This window comes from Sapajus apella, unplaced genomic scaffold (genome assembly GCF_009761245.1).
Source record: "Sapajus apella isolate SASKATOON/1434 unplaced genomic scaffold, GSC_monkey_1.0 scaffold54, whole genome shotgun sequence".
Lineage (NCBI taxonomy): Eukaryota > Metazoa > Chordata > Mammalia > Primates > Cebidae > Sapajus > Sapajus apella.
The window spans coordinates 13,764,455-13,786,780 of NW_022436994.1; the positions used below are offsets into that span (position 1 = coordinate 13,764,455).

At 36.4% G+C, this 22,326-nt stretch overlaps 1 protein-coding gene across 1 annotated transcript in view; it reads right to left on the minus strand.

The window, feature by feature from the left end:
* Positions 1 to 22,326, minus strand: part of SUGCT (succinyl-CoA:glutarate-CoA transferase) — a 692,109-nt gene that overhangs the window by 414,506 nt on the left and 255,277 nt on the right. The window contains exon 10 of the mRNA XM_032244476.1: positions 7,000 to 7,071. Coding sequence (XP_032100367.1) covers positions 7,000 to 7,071 — 72 coding nt within the window. The remainder of the gene's footprint in view (positions 1 to 6,999; positions 7,072 to 22,326) is intronic.

Sequence of the window (22,326 nt, forward strand, 5' to 3'; positions counted from 1 at the left end):
CCACAAGCCACTCCACCCTACACAACACTGACTCCCCTGATTTCCTCTTCCCTTGCCCATTTTTCCCATAATATTTATCACCTAACATAACTTATTATGTTTATTACTTCTTATCTGCCTGCCCTGCTAGAATGTACGCTTCACAAGGTCAAAGTATTTTGAATGTTTTGTTCACTGGTATAGCCCAAATGCTGATAACATATTCTTCAACTGACAAGGTCATAGCTAAACAATGTGAAAACTTTCAGGTATATGATATTTCAGACATTATTCTATGCCTCTGCCTTATTCCATTATGTCTAAAATCACTTTTTAGTTGCAGCCAGGCATGGTGGCTCACACCTATAATCCCAGTACTTTGGGAGGCCAAGGCAGGTGGATCATCTCAGGTCAAGAGTTCAAGATCAACGTGGCCAACATGGTGAAACCCATCTCTACTAAAAATATAAAAATTAGCCAGCATGATGGTGGGTACCTGTAATCCCAGATACAAAAGATGCTGAGGCACAAGAATCACTTGAACCCAGGAGTCAGAGGTTGCAACAAGCCGAAATCATGCCACGGCACTCCCACCTGGGCAACAGAGTGAGACTCCCTCTCAAAAATAAATAAATTAATTAATTAAAATGTAGTTGCTTCTTAAAAGCGATATGGCCTTTTGAAAGAGCTGTTTGTCAGGAGGAAATTAGGAAAAGTTGTCATTGCCTGTAAGTCATAATGTTCATATACACTGCCATCGCTTTATGTGCATTATTGATACAACACATGTTAAGTTCAATTGCGATTTAAAATGGCAGCCAGTATAACTGAAAATTTGATAACTCTGTACTGAAATAAAAGTTCTTTGCAAATGGAGGAAGATGCAGAAACAGAATCACTTGTAGTATAAGAACAACTGGAATCTAGTTTTTAAATAAAGGAAAAGGCAACATCTCTTGTGAAATAAATGTGAGGTTTCACAATTTCTCTACAAATTCAGATCATCTGATATTCCCTCTGCCAGTACAAATGTTAAATAAGTACTAGCACAATAATTTGTTGCAAACAAGTTTTCTGAGATGACAAAAACTGGTCCATAGTTAATATTGCCCCACTCCAGCTTTCCTTTCATTAGTGTTTGCCTCTTTTGTTTGTGTTTGTATATTTTTCCATCATCTTAGGTTAACAGTATCATTATATTTGAAGTGAATTTCAAATATGAATTGGCCAGCAAAGAGTTGGGTCATTTTTTTTTTCTGACAACTTCTGTCTTTTAATTCATGTGTTTAGACTATTCACATTTAATGTTATTGATATTTTTTAATGACTTAGATCTATCAGTTTATTCTTTTTTTCTATTTATTCCTCTGTTTTCCTTTCTGGTATTCTTTAGAGTTGTTACTATTACATTTACCTATTTTGATTTTGGCTATACTTTTGCTTATATGTTTAATGACCGCTTATGGGATCATAATGCACATACTTTTCACATTGTAGTTATAATCAAAATTTTACCACTTCAAGTGGAATACAGCAAACTTACTACAATATAGGTCCCTTTACTATCCCCATTTTATGTTGCATATATCTGTATGTTGAATCTACGTGCACTGAAAATCCCATCAGATAATATCTTAATGTTTGCTTCCATCCATCAAATATTTCAAAGAATTCACTAGGGAAAGAATAGACCATTATATTCACCCAGATATTTACTATTTATGTTACTTTTCCTTCATTTCTGATGTTTCCAGATTCTTCCTGAAAAGATTTACCATCTATAAATGAAAAACTTCCTTGAAAAATTATTTTATAGCAAGTCAACTGGCTACAAATTCCCTTGGTTTTCCTTTATGTAGAATGACTTTATTTAACCTTCATTTCTTAAGGATATTGCTACTGGATATTGAAATCTAGGTTGGCATTTCTGTCCATTCAGCCTTTTAAACATGTTGTGCCACTTCTACCTGGGATCATTAATTTCTGACAAAAAAAAATATGCAGTTAATTGAGTCACTGTTCCCCCGTAGATAATACATTGTTTTTTTCTCTAGGTATCTTTCTGGATGATTTTTGTGTAACCATTGTGTTACCATTGCCTATAGTATTGAGTGCAATAACATATACCATGCTGTACAGGTTAATCGCCTAGGAGGAATAGGCTATCCCATATAGCCTAGGTGTGTAGCAGGCTATACCATCTAGGTTTGTGTAAGTACACTCTATGATATTCACATACCACCACCAACTGACACATTTCTCAGGACATATACCTGTTGTTAAGGGACACATTATATATTCACATATAGATTTTTTTCAGTTTATCCCATTTATGGTTTACTAAAATTATTAAATCTATGGGCATTTAACTTTTACCAAATTTGGTATATACAATTGTTACCTCTTCAAATAATTTTTCAGCATGTACATGTTCTCCCCTCATTCTGAGACTCCAGTGACATAAATATTGGACTTTGTTATTGCCATACATGTTTCTGAAGATCTGTTCTTTCTTATTTTGAGTAAGAAGGAGCTATCTTTTGTTCTTTCTATTGTTCAGATTGAATAATTTCTATTGATCTATCTTCGAGTTCCTTGTTATCTTCATTGCACTATTGAGCTCAACTAGTGAGGTGAAATTTTTTTTCTTGGTTATTATAATTTTAAATTTTAAATTTTCCCTTTGGTTCTTCTTCATGCCTTGTATTTCTTTGCTGAATATTTCTATATCCCATTTATTTAAACAGTGTTTGTGATGCTTATTAGAGCATTGTTATAATAGCTATATAAACATCTTTGTGAGTTAATTCCAACATCTGCGTCATCTTCACATTGGCATTTATTGATTGCCTTTTCTCACACAAGTTCTGGTTCTTTGTATGCCGAGTAATTTTGGACTGTATCCTGAACATTTTGAACTACAACATAACTATATTATGAACCACTGGGTCTCATTTAAATTCTAAGGAGAATTGTTACTCTTGCTGTTTTAGCAGACAATAGACCTGGTTACATTCAGGCTGCAAATTCTAACCCACCTTCAATGTGCTTTGATTCTCATGTTGACTAAGTTTTCAAAGCCTTTGCAGTGTTTTTTGAGTCTGACTTGTATGTGCCAAACCTAATGGTCATGTGACAACCTGGGAAGTTGTCTACTTATTAATTCAGTTCCTATCATCTTTGGTATGCTGATTAGGACCAAATTAGTGCATATGCAAGTAAGGGATGATCCCAGGAGTTCATAAACAACGTCAAGGATTGCTTTGTCAAGATTTTCTCTCTGCAATCTCTATAGCATTTTCCAGTTCCCTGGGGCTCCTGCTTTAGTTATCCCACTCCCCAGTAGTTTCAGGGCACAGGCCATGCAATAAGAGGACGGAGGGGAAAAAAGCAACAGGGATTCAATCGTTTCTTTGGGATTACAGCTCAGCAATGAAGAAAGTTTCTCTTTCTCAGAGTTGGCTCCTGCTCATCTGCTGTTTCCAATACAGGATTACCTGGGGTCTAGGGCATAAGAAAATGGAAAGAAGGGGGAAATAAACTACTTCCACACTCCCTCTGACATTACAGCTTACTTTTTCATGTTCTTTGCACCAGGAATAAAGAGCATTTCCTGGATATCTGCTGTGTTGCCTAGTGCTCACTTCCAGGTTTCAGGTTCAACTATACTCAAGCGAAGGAATAACTGGAGGAAAAAGCTGGTAAGTTGACTGCCAGTTAGAGGTACTTCAAATTCGGGTGTTCTCCCCAAGTCTCTTACTATTTACTTTTCGAAGTCTTTTAATACGTGCTCCATGAATCCATGGAGCACGTATTAAAAGACTTTGAATTTTATTCAGGTATGGTCACCATGCTTGGGGTAAGAGACAGGGAAAGGTATGTTTACTCTATCCTCCCCAGAACCAGAATCATCACATCTAATTTTCATAGATGCCATTTATTAAGTGCATATGAGCAACGCCTATTCTAAGTGCTTTACTTCTCTAACACTTACCAAACTCCCAAGTTGTATATAGGTATATATTATAATCTTCATTTTAAAAATAGGAAAACAGATGCTTAGAAAAGATTGAAGACCTTGACAGAGTTCACCTGCCTAATGACAAGACTTATAGTAGGCTTTAAACATTATACCTTGGATATATTATATTTTGGAGCGGGTAGTCTAAAAACCTGCTTCAAAATTACCTACAATGCTTCTTAAAATTGAAGTTTCCTCTACCTCACCCCAGACATACTAAAGTAAAATCTTTGGGAATTGGGCTAAAGGACATTCCTATGCATACTACATTGAGAACCAGTGTATATTCTCTCCAATAAAAGAATTCTTCAATCTACATTACTTTTGAAAGGATGTCAATATTCAATACTTCATATAGGAATAACCATTAGGGGTGGCATCCATCAGCTTAAAATAGCTTACATATGTTTACTTTCCTACTTTGCTGTATCTTGGTAAGGAACATTAAGTAGGACTTGTCACGAACAAAGTTCATTTTATACACAAGAAGATTATCTGGACCCTCAGACTTGAATCCAACATTCTTGATCCCACTCCAACCCTTTACAATGAAAGTTCACTAATACACCTCCTCCCCAAGAAGTATCAGTCCATCACTATATCAATTCTATTTTGGAAAGAGAGCAGGCATAAGTCAATTCCACTCATTTGTCACAGGCAGTGCTGCCACATTTCTCCCCAGGAAGTAAAGCTGCCCCATCTTTTCGGATGGAGCGTTCTTGACAGAATAATGGTTTTGAGGGGCTCACTGTGAAGAACTGGGAACCTCATCCTCTATGAGCCCAGTTTGAATAACAAGGCTCTAGGTAATAATAAATCTGAGTGAAAAAAAAATGCTTAGAAGAAATCCACACACTACCCAGGACTGGGAAGGGTGGAAAACCTTGCTTCAGAATGGAAGAACAGAAGATTTTTCTTAGGTAAGAAGGTTTTTAGGACAAGTTTACATGTAAGGACATAATTATAAAGATTTGAAAAAGTCAATCAGATTGCAACATTCCACAGGATGCTTGGTTAATAATGTAAATAACTCGAGAATTCTGTACACATAAATCTTCTGAGAATCTCAAAGAGTTTTATAGACATTGGCTTAACGGCTCATAACAGGGATTATCATTCCTAACTCACATATGGGAAAAGCAAGGTCAAGTGTGCCATTCTTAAGGCCCTCTGATAGTCTCCTTTATAAAAAATGTGTTATAACACACCAAAACAATAAGTCATATTTCAGCACTAAAACTTCTGGCAAATATTCTGCTTTGAAATAAGAACCTTTGTCGAAAACTGTTCTTATGGATATTTATGAGGAAATTCAAAAGTGCTAACTTGATCCGCAGTAATGAATCAAAACTAAAAAGAACTCAGTACAGTTATTTTCAAAAGTAAGAGTATGTCAACCAGTAATTTTCACTGCCTGGCCCTCCCACCCCCAACCCCACCACTTTCTGGAGAAAGAAAACTCCAAAACATATGGCCCAGGAAGAAAATCTGTACTCGTTTATAGCAATGAACTGGCTTTTACATCTCTGTAGTTAGAGTACGCAAATGACTTCACAGGCAACAGCTTCCGTATGTTTCATATTTTTAACATTGACCGTTCATAATAAAGATTCTTTGATCCCAGATCAAATGTTTGAATTGATTTTCCCTACACTTACTCAGAGTCACCATTTAAAAGGCTCCCCTCTTTCTCGACTCAGATGTTTCAGCCCTTCCTGCAATCAGAACTATCTCCACTTGTCACCTTCTCCATGGTCCTTCCCACTCCTTTGCTGTGGTTTTTAGCTCTGCTCCCTAACTTCTCATAAGAGGCACAGTAATAAATAATTTTTGTATATAATAAGTTAACTACAACAAATGAGATTCAGAATTTTATAGGCATCTTTGATTACACAGAAAGCTCATGGTAAAATTTAGTACAAAAATTGATTGTGTCTCAGAAAAATTCTCAACAGGTAAGGCCTTTGGATATATTTAAGAAAAATAAAAAGGAGATTCTATTCCTTGGATTGAAACTAGAAAAAGTGAACGGATACCAAAGGCCTAAACAAAACACCAAAGTCTTGATAAATAATATAAACATCAAATTTTTTAAAAAAAGGAAAAAGCCTAGTAGGCCAGGTGCAGTGGTTAACGTCTGTAATCCTAGAACTTTGGAGGCAGAGATGGGCACATCACTTGAGGTCAGGAGTTCAGACCAGCCTGGCCAACATAGTGAAACCTCGTCTCTACTAAAAATATAAAAAACAGCAGGGTGTGGTGGTACACACCTGTAATCCCAGCTACTCAGGAGGCTGAGGCAAAAGAATCACTTGAAGTCAGGAGGCAGAGGTTGCAGTGATCTGAGATTGTGAAGTCTAGTAAATGCTACAGGTTTAGAATATCCCTAAGAATAAATTATTTTAAATGATTCCAAAGCCTTTATTTGAAGGCCTTGTTGAGAAGGAACAATTTTAATATAATCTTAATTCCTAAAACCTTAAAACATAAATTCATCAGAAAGGTACTCATTAAATAAAGGTTAAATTGAAAAATAGTTTTAAAATTTCCAGTAGTAAATAAAATAAATATGGGAGTAACTTAGCTATATATGGGTCCAATTAACCTGATACAGTAAAAGAGAAAGAGAAGGAGGGAGAGAATAAAAGGAAGAAAGGAAGACAAGAAGGGAAGGAGGAAGGGGAAAAAAGAAAAAAATTCCAGTGTTAAAAGTCCCTTTAAAAATGATTTGTTTCTTTTCCATTTTGTTTGGACTGGTAGGCAGGTCAAATTTTAGGACAATTTAAGCTACCATGATTCTTCATCTTAGAATACAGATAGATACCACAAAAAAAAACATTGAATGTTAATTTAGACTCGGCCTTATCTTTTATAAACATGAAAATCCTATACTTTCAGGTGCCAACACAGGGGGCCTAAGTTGGTTATGACCTGGGAAAAACTGAAATTTCCCTGGCTTTGTACAAGATCATCAACCAAACCCAGTAATTACAGATTACCTTGCACACGGTGGCAAACTGCTGGTTATTTCCTGCTCCAACTACAAGATAGCCATCCTTGGTTTTAAAAGCCTAAAAGAAATAAATACACAGGTAAATATTATTTATATGTTGACCATACCACAAAACTCAACTTTAATTTCTAAAATATCTACATGGAAAGCTTATTCTAAAGTGATGTTATTAATTCAATATCAATTGATTTGTTGTCCCCTTCATCTGTAATGACATAGGAGTGCCACCTGCACTCACCTCCTCACCAAGACCACATTCTAGTGCCCTCTGTCATCAGGATGCTTATTATCACACTGAACTATACTTTTTGACCCCTTTATTATTTGGTACTGTTAACCATTTCTTCCTTCATGAAACTGTTTTATCTTGAGGCTCTGTCCAGGTTCATCTCCTAGCTCTCTGTTTCGCACATACCCTTTCTGCAGAATGTTCTTCTCCTGGGTCTTCAGCATTCCTTAAGCACCTGTCTTTGGTCTTTCACTTCACTTGCTTCTTACGGTAGCCACTAGCTACACGTGATCATTAAATTTAAATAAACTAAAATTAAATTAGCCAGTAACAAAAGGCCAAATATTATGATTCTATTTATATGAAATGTCTAAAATAGGCAAATCCATCAAGACAGAAAAAACACTAGTGGCTGCATAAAGCAGTGGAAGCTGAGGAAAGATGGGGAGTGATTGTTAATAAATACTGGGTTTCTTGTCAGGATAATGAAAATGTTCTAAAACTGACTGACGGTTGTATAACTCTGAATACACCAAAAATCACTGAATTGTGCACTGGAAATGGGTGAATTATATTCCAATAAAGCTGTTATTAACAATTAAATTAACAATTCAGATCCACAGTCTAGCTAAATGTCAAGCATTCAATAGCCACATGTGGCTAGTGGCTATTGTATTAGTCAGCACAGACACAGAATATTTCCATCACCACATAAAGTTCTGTTATACAGTGTTGGTAGAGAGGAACTGGGAGATTGTATTCATCATGTCTTAATCTTAGTCTTCGTCATCCTACCAGACCCAAAGTGATATCTGAAGAATGTCAGGCAATTAATACATAGTTGGTAAATGATAATAAATCAACCAAAGGATTGCTTCCAGGTAATAGAATGGTAGCTAAAATAGATCTCAAGTAATACATTATAACAAGGTTTTATTCTATTTATATTGTTGCTTGATTTGGTAAGGAATGCTATTAAGGAGATATCACATAAACCCTTAAACATTCTCCCTTATCCATGACAGCAAAAGTAAAGTTAGTGTCAAAAACAATGCATTAGTGTTTCTCAAATTACAAAGAAAATCTGCAACAAAGCTGTGAGTGAGGTACAAGGATTTTGAGCCAAGATATTGCAAGGAACCACTGGCAACTGTGAAGCTACACAGGTTGTCTGCTTGCTTTTTTGTGGAGAATGATGAGGTAGGAAGTGAATAAGTAAATGTGAAGTCACAATCTGTGTTGGAATGTATAATGTGAAGAAAAGTTTTTTTCCAAATTTTGGATCAGACACATTCAATAAGTTTATATTTTGTAGGGTGTTCATCTCCTTTTAGTAAGTCAAGAAGTGTATATTTTTTCCTGCAGCCTCAAACATATATTTAAATATGTATTTTATCAATATGAAAGTTTAAATTATTAAGAAGCTTCCAGATAGCTGAACATGTGAAGGTTCCTGAAGGATGACATGCCCCAGGAGGGAATGGAAGCTCCATACCCCTTCCTATACCTTGCCTGACATATCTCTTCATCTGTATCCTTGTTAATATCCTTTATAATAAACGAGAAAACATAATAGTTTTAAGCAAAGATAACTAGTCAATGATCATTGAAAAGTGAAGAACTCATAGCAGCTGAACCCCAGAATATAATCGGACTAAAGACCACCAAATAGATTTTATAAAGATTCAGGTAAGATTATGAGTTTTTTTTTAATAATTATTTGTTCCCTGTTACTGCTACAGTATTTATTTAATAAACATATTTTAAATAAGAACTTTAAAAAATAATACTTTATCACTATAGAAAATTGGGGAAGTACAAGATAGAAAAAAACTGCATGATATCATTACCCAGAAGCAGCAACTACTAATACTTAGGTAGCCGTTCTTCTTTCTAGTTTATTTGTATGTACTTTTACATTATTAAGGAAACTACCTTTGAGAGAAACATGACAGGGACCTGAATTCTGCTAAGATATGGCATAGTTAAATGATAACCAGCATTGTTCCCTTGTTTACTTTTCTATTAGGATTTACTGTTTCAGAAATCAAAGATGTGTAACTTCCAAATTGCTCCTACGGATAACATCACTATTGTCAAAACTTCCTAAGATTGGTCTTTAAGATATTTTTCAGACTTTGGCAAGACTTGGCATTCTGGTGAATGACCTGACTCTACCCAGACCAGTGAGTCATAGGAAGGAAGTGATACAACCAGTCCTGGCACCCCCACCCAGAAACTCACTCAGAGTACTAACATAATTTGGATGCTCCTAAGATTTCATCCTCAACCAATCAGTAGCACCCAATCCTTCTCCCCGGCCTACCAAATTACTCTTTAAGTCACTAGACTCCGAGTTGTTTGAGAGGCTGACTTGAGGAATGTCTCCCATACTTCCACTTTGCTGTCCCTGTGATTATTAAACTGTTTCTCTACTGTAACACTGATGTTTCAGCAAACTGGCTTTTATCTCCACAGCAGGCAAGAAGAACTAGTCAGGCAATTACGTGAATATCTTATTGTACATGAATTTCTAGACTGCATTTTTTTCATATAACAGCATATCACAAGCATTTTTAAATGTCATCATTTTTAATGACACAAAATATCTTTTTCAAAATTTGCTTCAACATTCTAAGTTCATTTAAACTGGAGGGTTTTTTTGGTTTGTTTTGTATTCAAATCAAGCCCTATTTCATATGTTAATATCACAAATAAAAAATTATTAAATTTCACACTGAAACTCTGAAGAAAATGTCTGGTCCAACTAAGATCCTTAAAAAGCCAACCTTGCCCCAATAAGGCCTGGGGGATAAAATAGCAAAATGAATCCCAGCCAAGACATTTATTAATAATTAACCTATGTGATATCAGACAATTTACATAATTTAAGAGCCATAGTTTTTACATCTCTAAAATAGGAACGATCAGTACTTACCTTTAAAATTATTTTGACTAAGTTCATAAAGTACACTGATTCATGTATTTGGCAAATATTTGTTGCTATGTGCTAGGCTCTAAGTACAATGGGTAGAAAATGACAAGATAAATGAGACATATATTCTAATAAAGTAGCAGGCATTAATCAAACATTCACATAAATAATTGCAGGCACTGGAAAAGAAAAGTACAAAACCGAATGAGATCTTACTTTATTTTTTTTAAAGAGACAGGGTCTCTCTCTGTCACCCAGGCTGGAGTATACTGGCATAATCCTAGCTCACTGCTGCCTCAAACTGCAGGGCTTAAAAGATCCTCCTCACATAGCCACCTGAGTAGCTAGGACTACTCAGATGGAGTCTCATTGTGTTGCATAGGCTGGTCTCAAATCCTGGTTTCCAGCAATCCTCCAACCTCAGCCCCCCAAACAATGAGATCTTGGGATAGGTGGACCTAATGTTGTCTTGGTTGGGAGCTATGAAGCCAGTTAATAACTATGAATTCTCACATCCCAGCTCTGAGATCATTTTTCACTTTACCTAGTTAATAACTGGTAAAGAGCTAGAGTTAATAACTAGGTAAAGAGCTAGTGGAGAAGGAGGTCATTGCTGGCAGCAGGGAGAACTATTTGCACAAAGGACCTATGGTGGGAAGAAGCAACAGCTCAAGAGAGAGAAGAGGTAGAGTAACATGGTTGAAGATGCAGAGGTAGGCAGGGAGCCAGATGAAGTCAGAAGCCATATGAAATATTTTATTTATCATAAAACTAATGGAAAATCACTGAAATGACTTGAATGATCATGTTTATCTATGTATATATAAATATACACTATAGAGAAAGGACTCTATAACTCTCCCTATACACAATTATATTTATATACACAATAGTATATTATAATTACTACTGTACTTGGTCCCACAAGAAAGGAACTCCTCAGTGAATTCTAAGCCCTTAGGTCTGACTCAGTAAATTCTAAGCCCTTAGGTCTTGACTCCCAGGCCCTCACTGACCCTGCAAATCACTCCTCCTTTTCTTTTACTCATTCTATTGGTTGCCTCACTCTAAAGAAAGCAAACCAAGTGGTAACATGCCATGCACACACACCACTAGTAGAGTTTTGATTACAGGGAGAGCTCAAACCATAAGCAGCGAATTGGGCTGTAAACAGTCAGGACTGGAATGTGTCTCCTGTAAGAAATTCAAGCCTCAGGTGGAAAGAAACAATTGCTTCTGCATAAAATGATGTGAGGAGACAGCAGCAAGGGCAAGCGTCAGAATTTTTAAAGGACAAGGCCAAAACCAAGCCTTGCCTCACAGGAGACCAGATTGTATTACTCCTGAAGAAAGACATCCTTCTCACTAGGAGCTGTGCACATTCAGGGGCAACAAGATTCACTGATAGCGAGATCAAACAGAAATGCACATTTTCATCACATGCTTATCATAATAAACCTCCTTTCCTGGAGAGGGAGATCTTTTTCAAGACTGAGAAAATAATGATGGGTCAAGGAATTTGATGACACAAGATAACTGAAGAACTTCATGATCAAACTGGGAGACACAAAAGGAGAAGGGCATGAAGGTTCCGTGTTTAGTTTCTCTATTTAGAGCAGCTCCACACAGAAGATGTGATCACCCGTGACACAGAAGATACAGAAGTGCAGACTATGGAGCAGATGTGAAGGCAGGGAATTGAGAAGGTCAGTTGAGAATTTCTGTTGCTCCTGGAAGTTTCTACTCCTTCCCAGACACTTTATTTTCTGGGCTTCCAGGCACGTTAGCCTCATTTGATGACATCCTAATTATTAAGCTGACTAAAGATGAAAACATAAGGATTTCAGAAGCCCATGTCAACACAATATGTCATATAATCAAGTGGTAAAAGCAAAAATGTACAACTGGAAGTTCCCATGTTATCTCCTTAAGTAACTTTATCAGTGCATCTAGTATTTTCCCTGGCCTAAATAAAATGTAAAAAAATTAGTAGTATGTCTACTTAAAAACAAGAGCATAAACTTCCATGCTTCCTGGGGCTACTTACTTTTTAACAAGATTTTCTTCCACAAAAGGTAACAATTGCTAAATGACTTCATCATCCACTGGAAAAAAACATTCCATGAAGTTTAACTCACTGCCATGAGAATGTTTTCTGGAATGCCAAGCAGTTATTGACTTCTGGTTCTGTGCTAGTACATCATGACAAACATAGAGCACTATTTCCTACTGCTGACAGTTCAGTTCACCTTATGGTGCTGGAACTGCACTGAGCCAGATGGCAACGAGGCACAGACTGCTTACAAATCAAGAACAGTGTCATCTATTGATGGAACAATGCCACAAATGGTAGATGAGCCTGGGAGTCTCCAACTTCACCTACCAATTTGGCTTTGGACAGACATTTTTTACATGGAAAAAACCATGTTGAGAAGGCATTGCTAAATATAAGCCCTTGCTTTGAATTAGGTAATCTAGAGTAGCCTTGAAAGCAACACTATATACTGATTTCCTACCCCAGATCCAGGCTAGGATTTGCTACTTCCATAATGGGAAGTTGGAATGCTCACAGATATCCTTGAGGTGCCTCAAATAAATTAAATTTTACTTCCAATCAAACATATCTAGGATTTTCAATTACTCCATTTGTGATACTGGGTGTAGAGGTAATGACAAAGAGGGAAATGGGCAACTGCCTCACATATTTTCTATTCTTTACATGTTGTTAATGGATATTATTTTTCTTATAAAAAATTTTTTTTTTGTGAGGAAAGCCTGCTGTTATTCAAGAAGGCAGTTATCACGTATCTTGAGCACAATATAAAATGACATATAGAGTTTTTCTTCCTGAGGAATATGGGCCAAAAACTGGTTTTAAGGAACCTGAATTAACTGTATTATAAAGAATGCTAAGCCAGATTATTTTAAATAGCCTACCAAAAGCATCTACTGCTTCACAGAAACTAAGCAAAAAAAAATGCTAGACAAGAAGCCATATTGATTTTTCAGGAATACCCCAAGGTAAAAATGCCTTGAGCATATGAAATATTTTTAAGTACTCTTTGTTGTATCTCAAACATGCTACAACAATCACAGTTCTGTATCATCTATGTACCATATATGAAAATATCATTTTTGACAAAGCTTACATTTACCTCAGACTAAAGGCATTTATAGAACAGAGCTTTAGTCAAGCTGTCACCATATTTCACTACCTACAAGCAAAGAATCAAGCTAGAAAAAATAGTAACTATAGTTACAATAAAAATATTCTAAATTGGCTCATATAGTGTATTGCCAATAATGTTTCCCAAGCATATATGCCCATCATATGTCCAGGATTACCCATGACAAAACACAGGTCATACATAGTAAGACAGAGATTAGGGGAGGCCCTGAAATTAGGTCTGCCCACTAGACCTAAAGTAGCTTTAGAATACAGGCCCAGGTGACAGCAGAGTTTCATCCCAGAGTATGGAAAATTTGAACAAGTGTGGTTCAAGAAAACAGTCATGGCTGGGCATGGTGACTCATACCTGTAATCCCAGCACTTTGGGAGGCTGAGGTGGGAGGATCACCCAAGGTCAGGAGTTTGAGACCAGCCTGGCCAACATGACAATACCCCATCTCTACTAAAAATATAAAAATTAGTTGGGCATGGTGGTGTGCACCTGTAGTACAGCTACTTGGGAGGCTGAAGCAGAATTGCTTGAACCCAGGAGGCGAATGTTGCAGTGAGCCGAGATCATGCCACTGAACTCCAGCCTGGGTAACAGAGCAAGACTTCATCTTAAAAAAGAAAAAAGAAAGAAAGAAAGCAGTCAGCAAGATAAAGTATGGCATGTGGGAGGTGAAAAATTTTGATAGAAAAAGTCTTGAAACTCGCAGTAGGTAAATGGCCCAAGAGATGTATAGCCACAAGCTGCAGGATCCCAGCCATGAGGATGAGACTCAGAAACTTAGCACCAAATTCTCATGTAAGGAATTGCGATAACAAAGCAAAGGGTGGAGGGACAGGAATCAGACAGTTAATTTAAAAAACTCAGAGAATGTAGGCAAAAGCAGAATCCCAAGCCATTGAACAAAGGCAGACAAAGCATGGAGAGTGATCTCTGCGGAGGTTAGGTGGCTGAATATCAGATAAGAGCAACTTAAACTCTAGTTCAAGATGCTAGTTACATCTAGTGTCTAAGACAGAATCTGGGAAATTAGAACCCAGTAAATTTTTTAAATCAATGTCAATCTGTCACAGCAACCTAAGCAATTCAAGGAATACAAGACATTATACAAAAGTTTGGTGGGAAAATTGGAAGCTTATGCTAGAGGAGAGTTTCAGGGAATCAAAGATAAGGACCAACTAAAAAAGGCAAGCACACTAAGAATAGATTCCCCAAACAAACTTCCTTCCTCACAGATGATCACCCAAGTTTAAGGGTGAAGATTAGTTAAAGTAGGATGCTGAATATACTCCCACTAGGATTTATAGGTATATCCTACAGTTGGAACAATAAAGACCTCATTCCCTCTTATTAGGTACTTCTCATTCTTCTTACCATGGCCAAAAGTTGCCCTTGAAGCATATAGGGTCAGCCTTTGTCCTTTTTCCACATAGTTACTACCAAGTAATGGGATATACACTGAAAATAAAATATATTTGCCACCTAAATTTCGACTCCTGTAAAGAGCATTGGGATCTAAAATATACAGAGTCTCAAAATATCTTTGGGCTTGGCAAACCATGGAAAGTGTGAATGGCTACTTGGCTCATTCAGTGGAGAATGAGTTCTTATGGGAGGCCCTGCTGACCCATAGGAACAGATGAAATTCTCATGGAGTAACCAAGTGTTAAAACAGGTCAACTCCAGGATCAGAAAATGCACAGGGGAAGGCCGTATCTGAAAAATGTATAGACATTTATAACTGAAAAAAAACTGATGGAAAAGGTAGCAGGCAACAAAACTTGGTAGGGCCTTGATGAGATTGCCATATTTCAGGGTCTGGACTTGTTCTTTATAGGACTCACTTCTTATACTGGGTGATCAGACCTTGAAGCCTAACTCAAGACATCTAACATGCATGTGAGATTAAGATAGATACCAGAAGGATAAATTACTACTATATGGTTAGAAAAACTACATTACAAGCTACAATACTTAAAGACTTATGACATTCTCTCCTTGGGAAACTAATAATTAGAAGGTAAAATGATCACAGATGTGACCATGGTTTAAGTATTTCCTTCTCAAGCCTCCATGAATCTGGATATAAATTTCAGCCTGAATCTTCCAATGAAAAAATCATTAGACCATTCTCTGTGATTATAAAAGAGAAAAAAATAGGACCAGGCTTGTTCAACAGAGGGAACCATGATAAACTGCTAGAAGATTAAGGTCTCACAATTTACCTCAACCATTAAAGTCTATGAAATACAAGAAAAAAACAAGAGACAATCTGAATAGTATTCTGTACATATTTTCAATCACAAGTTACTTAAAAGAATTGGACTCACATGGGCACATCTACCATGATAAAGGTCATGAGAGTGTTATGTAAGGTTTGCAACAAAATTTAGACCAACTAGGAAGTTATCTTTTCCAAAGTAAGTTAGCAGCAGAGCAAATGGAAACATTCCTCTAGGGCAACATGAAAAAAAAAATTTAGTAAGTCATCCTAGTAGGTCACAATGTGAAGAAAGCAATAATTTTTTCCGTATCTCTAAAACCACTTATAATAACATATGTAGTATGTATATGCCCACCCAAGCCTATTATAACAGATTATATTAGCTAAATGGTCAAGTGTAGCCAAGGAATTCTATTTTATTTTAGAGTTAACTTATCTGTGTGAGTAATTATTATATTTCAGTTTCTCTGGGATTCCTGTTCTATAAATAAAGGTGGAAAGTATGTAAACATTTTTAAGCACAATAGCAGAATGTGCTGAAAATAATTCTTTATTGCATGCCTCCCCAAATACTATAATTCTTTATCCCAATTACATTAGATATGTTTAATTTCTATTCCACCCCAAACACCTTGAAAAGCAGGTCTATACATCATGCAACCACTTTGCTGGTTGAATGCAATAGTGAAAGCACCATTCCCATGCCGGCCAGTAGGTTTACTTGGCCCAAATCAACTCTATCTGCTTGAAGATTCAAAAGGAAACATGAAGGTGGAGATCAGATGGCCATATTAGGCTTAACTAAGTAAGGCAGAAAGTCTAATAAAGACTAAAACTGAGACCAGATTATAAAATAGAAATAGAGATATGGACAAAGCAACTGCCTCATTCCTAATGGCATCTTACTTCTTGTGAGTATCAATTATATGTCGCATACTTTTTGAAACGTGGATATCAACAAGAAGTTATATGACACACAAAACAATAGGAAAGCATGATCCAATCAAAGGAGCAGAATAAATTTTAACAAACCAACCTAAAGAAGCAGAGGCATATCAAATTACCTGACAAATAATTCAAAATAATCATCATAAGGATACTCAACGGCCTCAAGAAAATGATATGTAAACAAAGTAAGAAGCTCCACAAGAAGACAGAACACGTAATGAAGAAACAGACATTTTGAACGTGAAGAAAACAACCCCTGAAATGAAAAATTCAATACAGACATTCAGTAGCAGACTTGGTCAAGCATAAGACAGATTTGGCAAACTCAAAGATAGGTCATTGGAAATTATTCCATCGAGAGTAAAAAGAAAAAATAATGAAAAAAGGGAATAAAGACTAGGGACTTACAGAATACCATCAAGTGAACACATATGCACATCATAGATGTTCACAAAGAAAGAGAGGTAGAGAAAGGATAGACTACTTATTTAAAGAAATAATGGCTAAAAGCTTCCCAAATTCAGAGAAGGAAACAGACATCCAGATTCAAGAAGCCCAAAATCAACTAAAATAAACAAAAAGAAATCTACACTGGAATATACTGAAATCAAATTGTCAAAAGTCCAAGACAAAAGGAGAATTTTGAAAGCAGCAAGATAAAATTGACTTGTTATGTACAAGAGAATCTCTATAAAACTATCAGTTGGTTTGTTCAGCAGGAACCTCGCAGACTAGAAGGGAATAGGATAATGTATTGAAGGTAATTAAAGAAAAATTCTAACCAAAAATACTATGTCAGCAAAAATGTCCTTCAAATATGAGGAAATCTATAGAAAAGAAATTCCTCAACATAATGAAATTCACTTCACTTATGAAAAACCCATAGGTAAAATTATAATCAATTGGGAAAAATTGAATGTTTTCTACTAAGATCCAAAACAAGGCAAGGATGCCCAATCTCATCACTTCTATTCAACATAGTACTGACAGTATTAGAAAAAACAGTCAGACAAGAAAAATAAGTAAAAGATATCCACATCAGAATGGAGAAAGTAAAAATAGCTCTATCTGCAGATAACATAATCCTATATGGAGGGGAGAGGGGGAACAACAGTGATTCCAGCTAAAAGAAACTATTACAACTAACACACAAATTCAGCAAAGTTGCAGGATATAAATTCAAAAAACAAAAACTATAAGTATTTTATAGACAAATAACAAATTTAAAAGAAGTTCTTTAAAATCCCATTTATGACAGCATAAAAATAAAATATCTAAATAGAACCAATGCTGAGAATGTCAATAAAATACAAACTGACCTGTAAAGAGTTTACACCATTTACAATAGCAGGAAAAACAACAAAATACTTAGGAATAAAGTTAACCAAGGAAGTGAAAGAACTCTACACTGAAAATTATAAAACAATGCTTAAAGAAATTGAAGACAGAATAAAAGAAAATATATCCTATGCTCACGGATCAGAAGAATTAATATTGTTAAAAGGTGCATACTGCTCAAAGCAATATACAGATTCGATACAATTCCTATCAAAATCCCAATGGCATTCTTCACAGAAATAGAAAAAACAATACTAAAATTCATATGGAACCATAAAAGACCCCAAATAGTCAAAACAATTCTAAGAAAGAAAACAAAGTTGGAAGCATCATACTTCCTGATTTAAAATTATATTACTAATCTACAGTAATCAAAACACTATGATACTGGCATAAAAACAGACACATAGACCAGTGGAAAACAGACAGTCCAGATATACTAAATAATACCAAACATATGTTGCCAACTAATTTTTCACAAGGTCACAGAGAAGACAAAATAGGGAAAGAATAGTCTCTTCAATAAACGGTGCCAGGAAATTCAATATCCACAGGCCATTTTTTTTTTTTTTTTTTTGAGACAAAGTCTTACTCTGTTGCCCAGACTGGAGTGCAGTGCTGTGATCTTGGGTCACTGTGACCTCTGTCTCCTGGATTCAAGAGATCCTCCTGCCTCAGGCTCCTGAGTTCCTGAGTAGCTGGGATTATGGGCATGTGCCACCATGCCCAGCTAATTTTTGTATTTATTTTAGTAGAGACAGAGTTTCACCATGTTGGCCAGGCTCGTCTCAAACTTCTGACCTCTAGTGATCTGCCCATCTCAGCCTCCCAAAGTGTTGGGATTACAGGTGTGAGCCACCATGCCTGGCCCACAGGACATTATCTTATCCCTTAAAAAGTAAATTAAAATCGGTATAAGACCTAAATATAGGATCAGAAATTCTAAAACTCCTAGAAGAGAACATAGGCAGTAATCTGATATCACACCAAAAGCTGAGACCACAAAAGCAAAAATAGATAAATTAGACTACATCAAACTTAAAAGCTTCTGTATAGCAAAGAAAGGAATAAACAAAACAGACCACAACTTACAGAGTGGGAAAAAAAAATCTATGCAAACCATATATCTGATCAAGGGTTAAGATCAAAATTTATAAGGAACTCATATAACTCAATAATGGAAAACCATCTGATTTTTAAAAGGCAAAAACTTGAACAGTCATTTCTCCAAAGAAGACATAAAAATAGCCAACATGTACATTAAAAGGTACTCAAAATCATTAATCATCAGGAAAATGCAAATTGAAACCACTATGAGTTGCTGCCTTACATCCATTGGGATAGCTACTATCAAAATCTCAAAAGATAACAAATGTTGGTAAAATTGTGGAGAAAGGAGAACTCTTGTATACCATTGGTGAAAATGTAGATTAGTACAGCTGTTATGAAAAGCAGTATGGATGTTTCTTTCTTTTTTCTTTTTTTTTTTTAATTATACTTTAAGTTCTGGGGTACATGTGCAGAATGTGCAGGTTTGTTACATGTGCCTTGGTGGTTTGCTGCTTCCATCCCCCCATCATCTATATTAGGTATTTCTTGTAATGTTATCCCTCCCCAATCCCTCACCCCCTGCAATTCCTCCCCTAGTTCCCCAACCCCCAAAAGAACCCGGCGTGTAATGTTCCTCTCCCTGTGTCCATGTGTTCTCATTGTTCAACAGCCACTTATGAGTGAGAACATGCAGTGTCTGGTTTTCCGTTCTTGTGTCAGTTTTCTGAGAATGATGGTTTCCAGCTTCATCCATGTCCCTGCAAAGGACATGAACTCATCCTTTTTTATGGCTGCACAGTATTCCCTGGTATGTATGTGCCACATTTTCCTTATCCAGTCTATCTTTGAAGGGCATTTTGGTTGGTTCCAAGTCATTGCTATTATAAACAGTGCCGCAATAAATATAGGTGTGCATGTGTCTTTATAACTGAATGTTTTATAATCCTTTGGGTATATACCCAGTAATGGGATTATTGGGTCAAATATTTCTAGTTCTAGATTCTTGAGGAATCACCACACTGTTGTTCACAATGGTTGAACTAATTTACACTCCCACCAATAGTGTAAAAGCATTCCTATTTCCCCACATCCTCTCCAGCATCTGTCTCCTGATTTTTTAATAATCACCATTCTAACTGGCGTGAGATGGTGTCTCAATATGGTTTTGATTTGCATTTCTCTAATGACTGGTGATGATGAGCTTTTTTTCATATGTTTGTTGACTGCATAAATGTCTTCTTTTGAGAAGTGTCTGTTTATATCCTTCACCCACTTTTTGATGGAGTTGTTTTTTCCTTGTAAATTTGTTTAAGTTCTTTGTAGATTCTGGTTATTAGCCCTTTGTCAGATGGGTAGATTGCAAAAATTTTTCCCCATTCTGTTGACTTCCAGTTCACTCTAATGATAGTTTCCTTTGCTGTGCAGAAGCTCTTAAGTTTAATTAGATCCCATCTGTCTATTTTGGCTTTCATTGCCATTGCTTTTGGTGTTTTAATAATGAAGTCCTTGCCTATGCCTATGTCCTGAATGGTATTGCCTAGGTTTTCCTTTTAAGGTTTAAGGAAAGGATCCAGCTTCGGCTTTCTGTGCTCACTAGCCAGTTTTCCAAACACCATTTATTAAATAGGGAATCCTTTCCCTATCGCTTGTTTTTGTCAGGTTTGTCAGAGATCAGATGGTAGATGTGTGGCATTAATTGTGAGGCCTTTGTTCTCTTCCATTGGTCTATATCTCTGTTTTGGTACCAGTACCATGCTGTTTTGATTACCGTAGCCTTGTAGTAGAGTTTGAAGTCAGGTAGCATGATGCTTCCAGCTTTGTTTGTTTTGCTTAAGATTGTCTTGGCTATGCAGGCTCTCTTTTGGTTCCACATGAAGTTTAAGGTGGTTTTTTTCCAATTTTGTGAAGAAAGTCAGTGGTAACTTGATTGGGATAGCATTGAATCTAAAAATTACTTTTGGCAGTATGGCCATATGCATGATATTGAGTCTTCCGAACCACGAGCATAGAAGGTTTTTCCATTTGTTGGTGTCCTCTCTTATTTCTTTGCGCGGTGCTTTGTAGTTCTCCTTGAAGAGGTCTTTCACATCCCTTATTAGTTGTATTCCTAGGTATTTTATTCTCTTTGTAGCAATTGTGAATGGGAGTTTGCTCATGATTTGGTTCTCTGTTTGTCTGTTATTGGTGTATAGGAATACTTGTGATTTTTGCATACTGATTATGATCCTAAGATTTTGCTGAAGTTGCTTATCAGCTTAAGGAGATTTTGGGATGAGATGACGGGATCCTCTAAATATATAATCATGTCATCTGCAAATAGAGATAATTTGACTTCCTCTTTTCCTAATTCAATACCCTTTATTTCTTTACAAATTAAAATAGAACTAGGATATGGCCCAGCAATCCCTCTTCTGAGCCTATACCTAAAGGAAATGAAATCACCACCTTGTAAAGATATCTACACTCCCATTCTCATTATAGCATTAGTCACAATTGCCAAATATGGAAACAATCTAATGTTCATTGATAAACAAATAGATAAAGAAATGGTGGTGCCTACACAAAATACAAATTGTTCAGCTTTTAAAAGGACCGGAGCTTGCCAAATGCCACAACTTAGATGAGCCTGGAGGACATTATGCTAAGTGAAATAAGTCAGACACAGCAAGAAAAATATTGCATGATCTCACTTATATGTGAAATCTAAATTTTTAAAAATCCAAATATACAGAGATACAGAACAAAAGAGAGGTTACTATCTGTGATGGTTAATATTGAGTATCAACTTGATTAGATTGAATGATGAAAAGCATTGTTCCTGGGTGTGTCTGTGAGGGTGTTGTCAAAGACTAACACTTGAGCTGGTGGTCTAGGAGAGGCAGATCCACCCTCAACCTGGGTTGGCACCATCTAATCAGCTGCCAGCATGGTTAGGATAAAAGCAGGCAGAGGAACATGGAAGGACTAGACTGGCTGAGTCTCCTGGCCTCCATCTTTCTCCTGTGCTGCATGCTTCCTGTCCTCAAACATCAGAACTCCAAGTTCTTCAGCTTTTGGATTCTTGGACCTTTGACCACAGATTGAGGGCTGCACTGTCAGCTTCCCTGCTTCTGAAGTTTTGGGAGTGAACTGGCTTCCTTGCTCCTCAGCTTGCAGATAGCCTATAGTGGGACTTCACCTTGTGATTGTGTGGGTCAATACTCATTAATAAACTCCCCTCTATATATACATCTATTCTATTAGTTCTGTCTCTCTAGAGAACCCTGACTAGTACACCACGTATGGCAAGAAGGGAAGGCAATCCAGAGATGCAGTTCAGAGGATACAAAGTAGCAGATATATAGGATTAACAAGTTTAGAGATCTAATGTACAACATAAATACTATAAATAATAAAATTGTATTGTATAT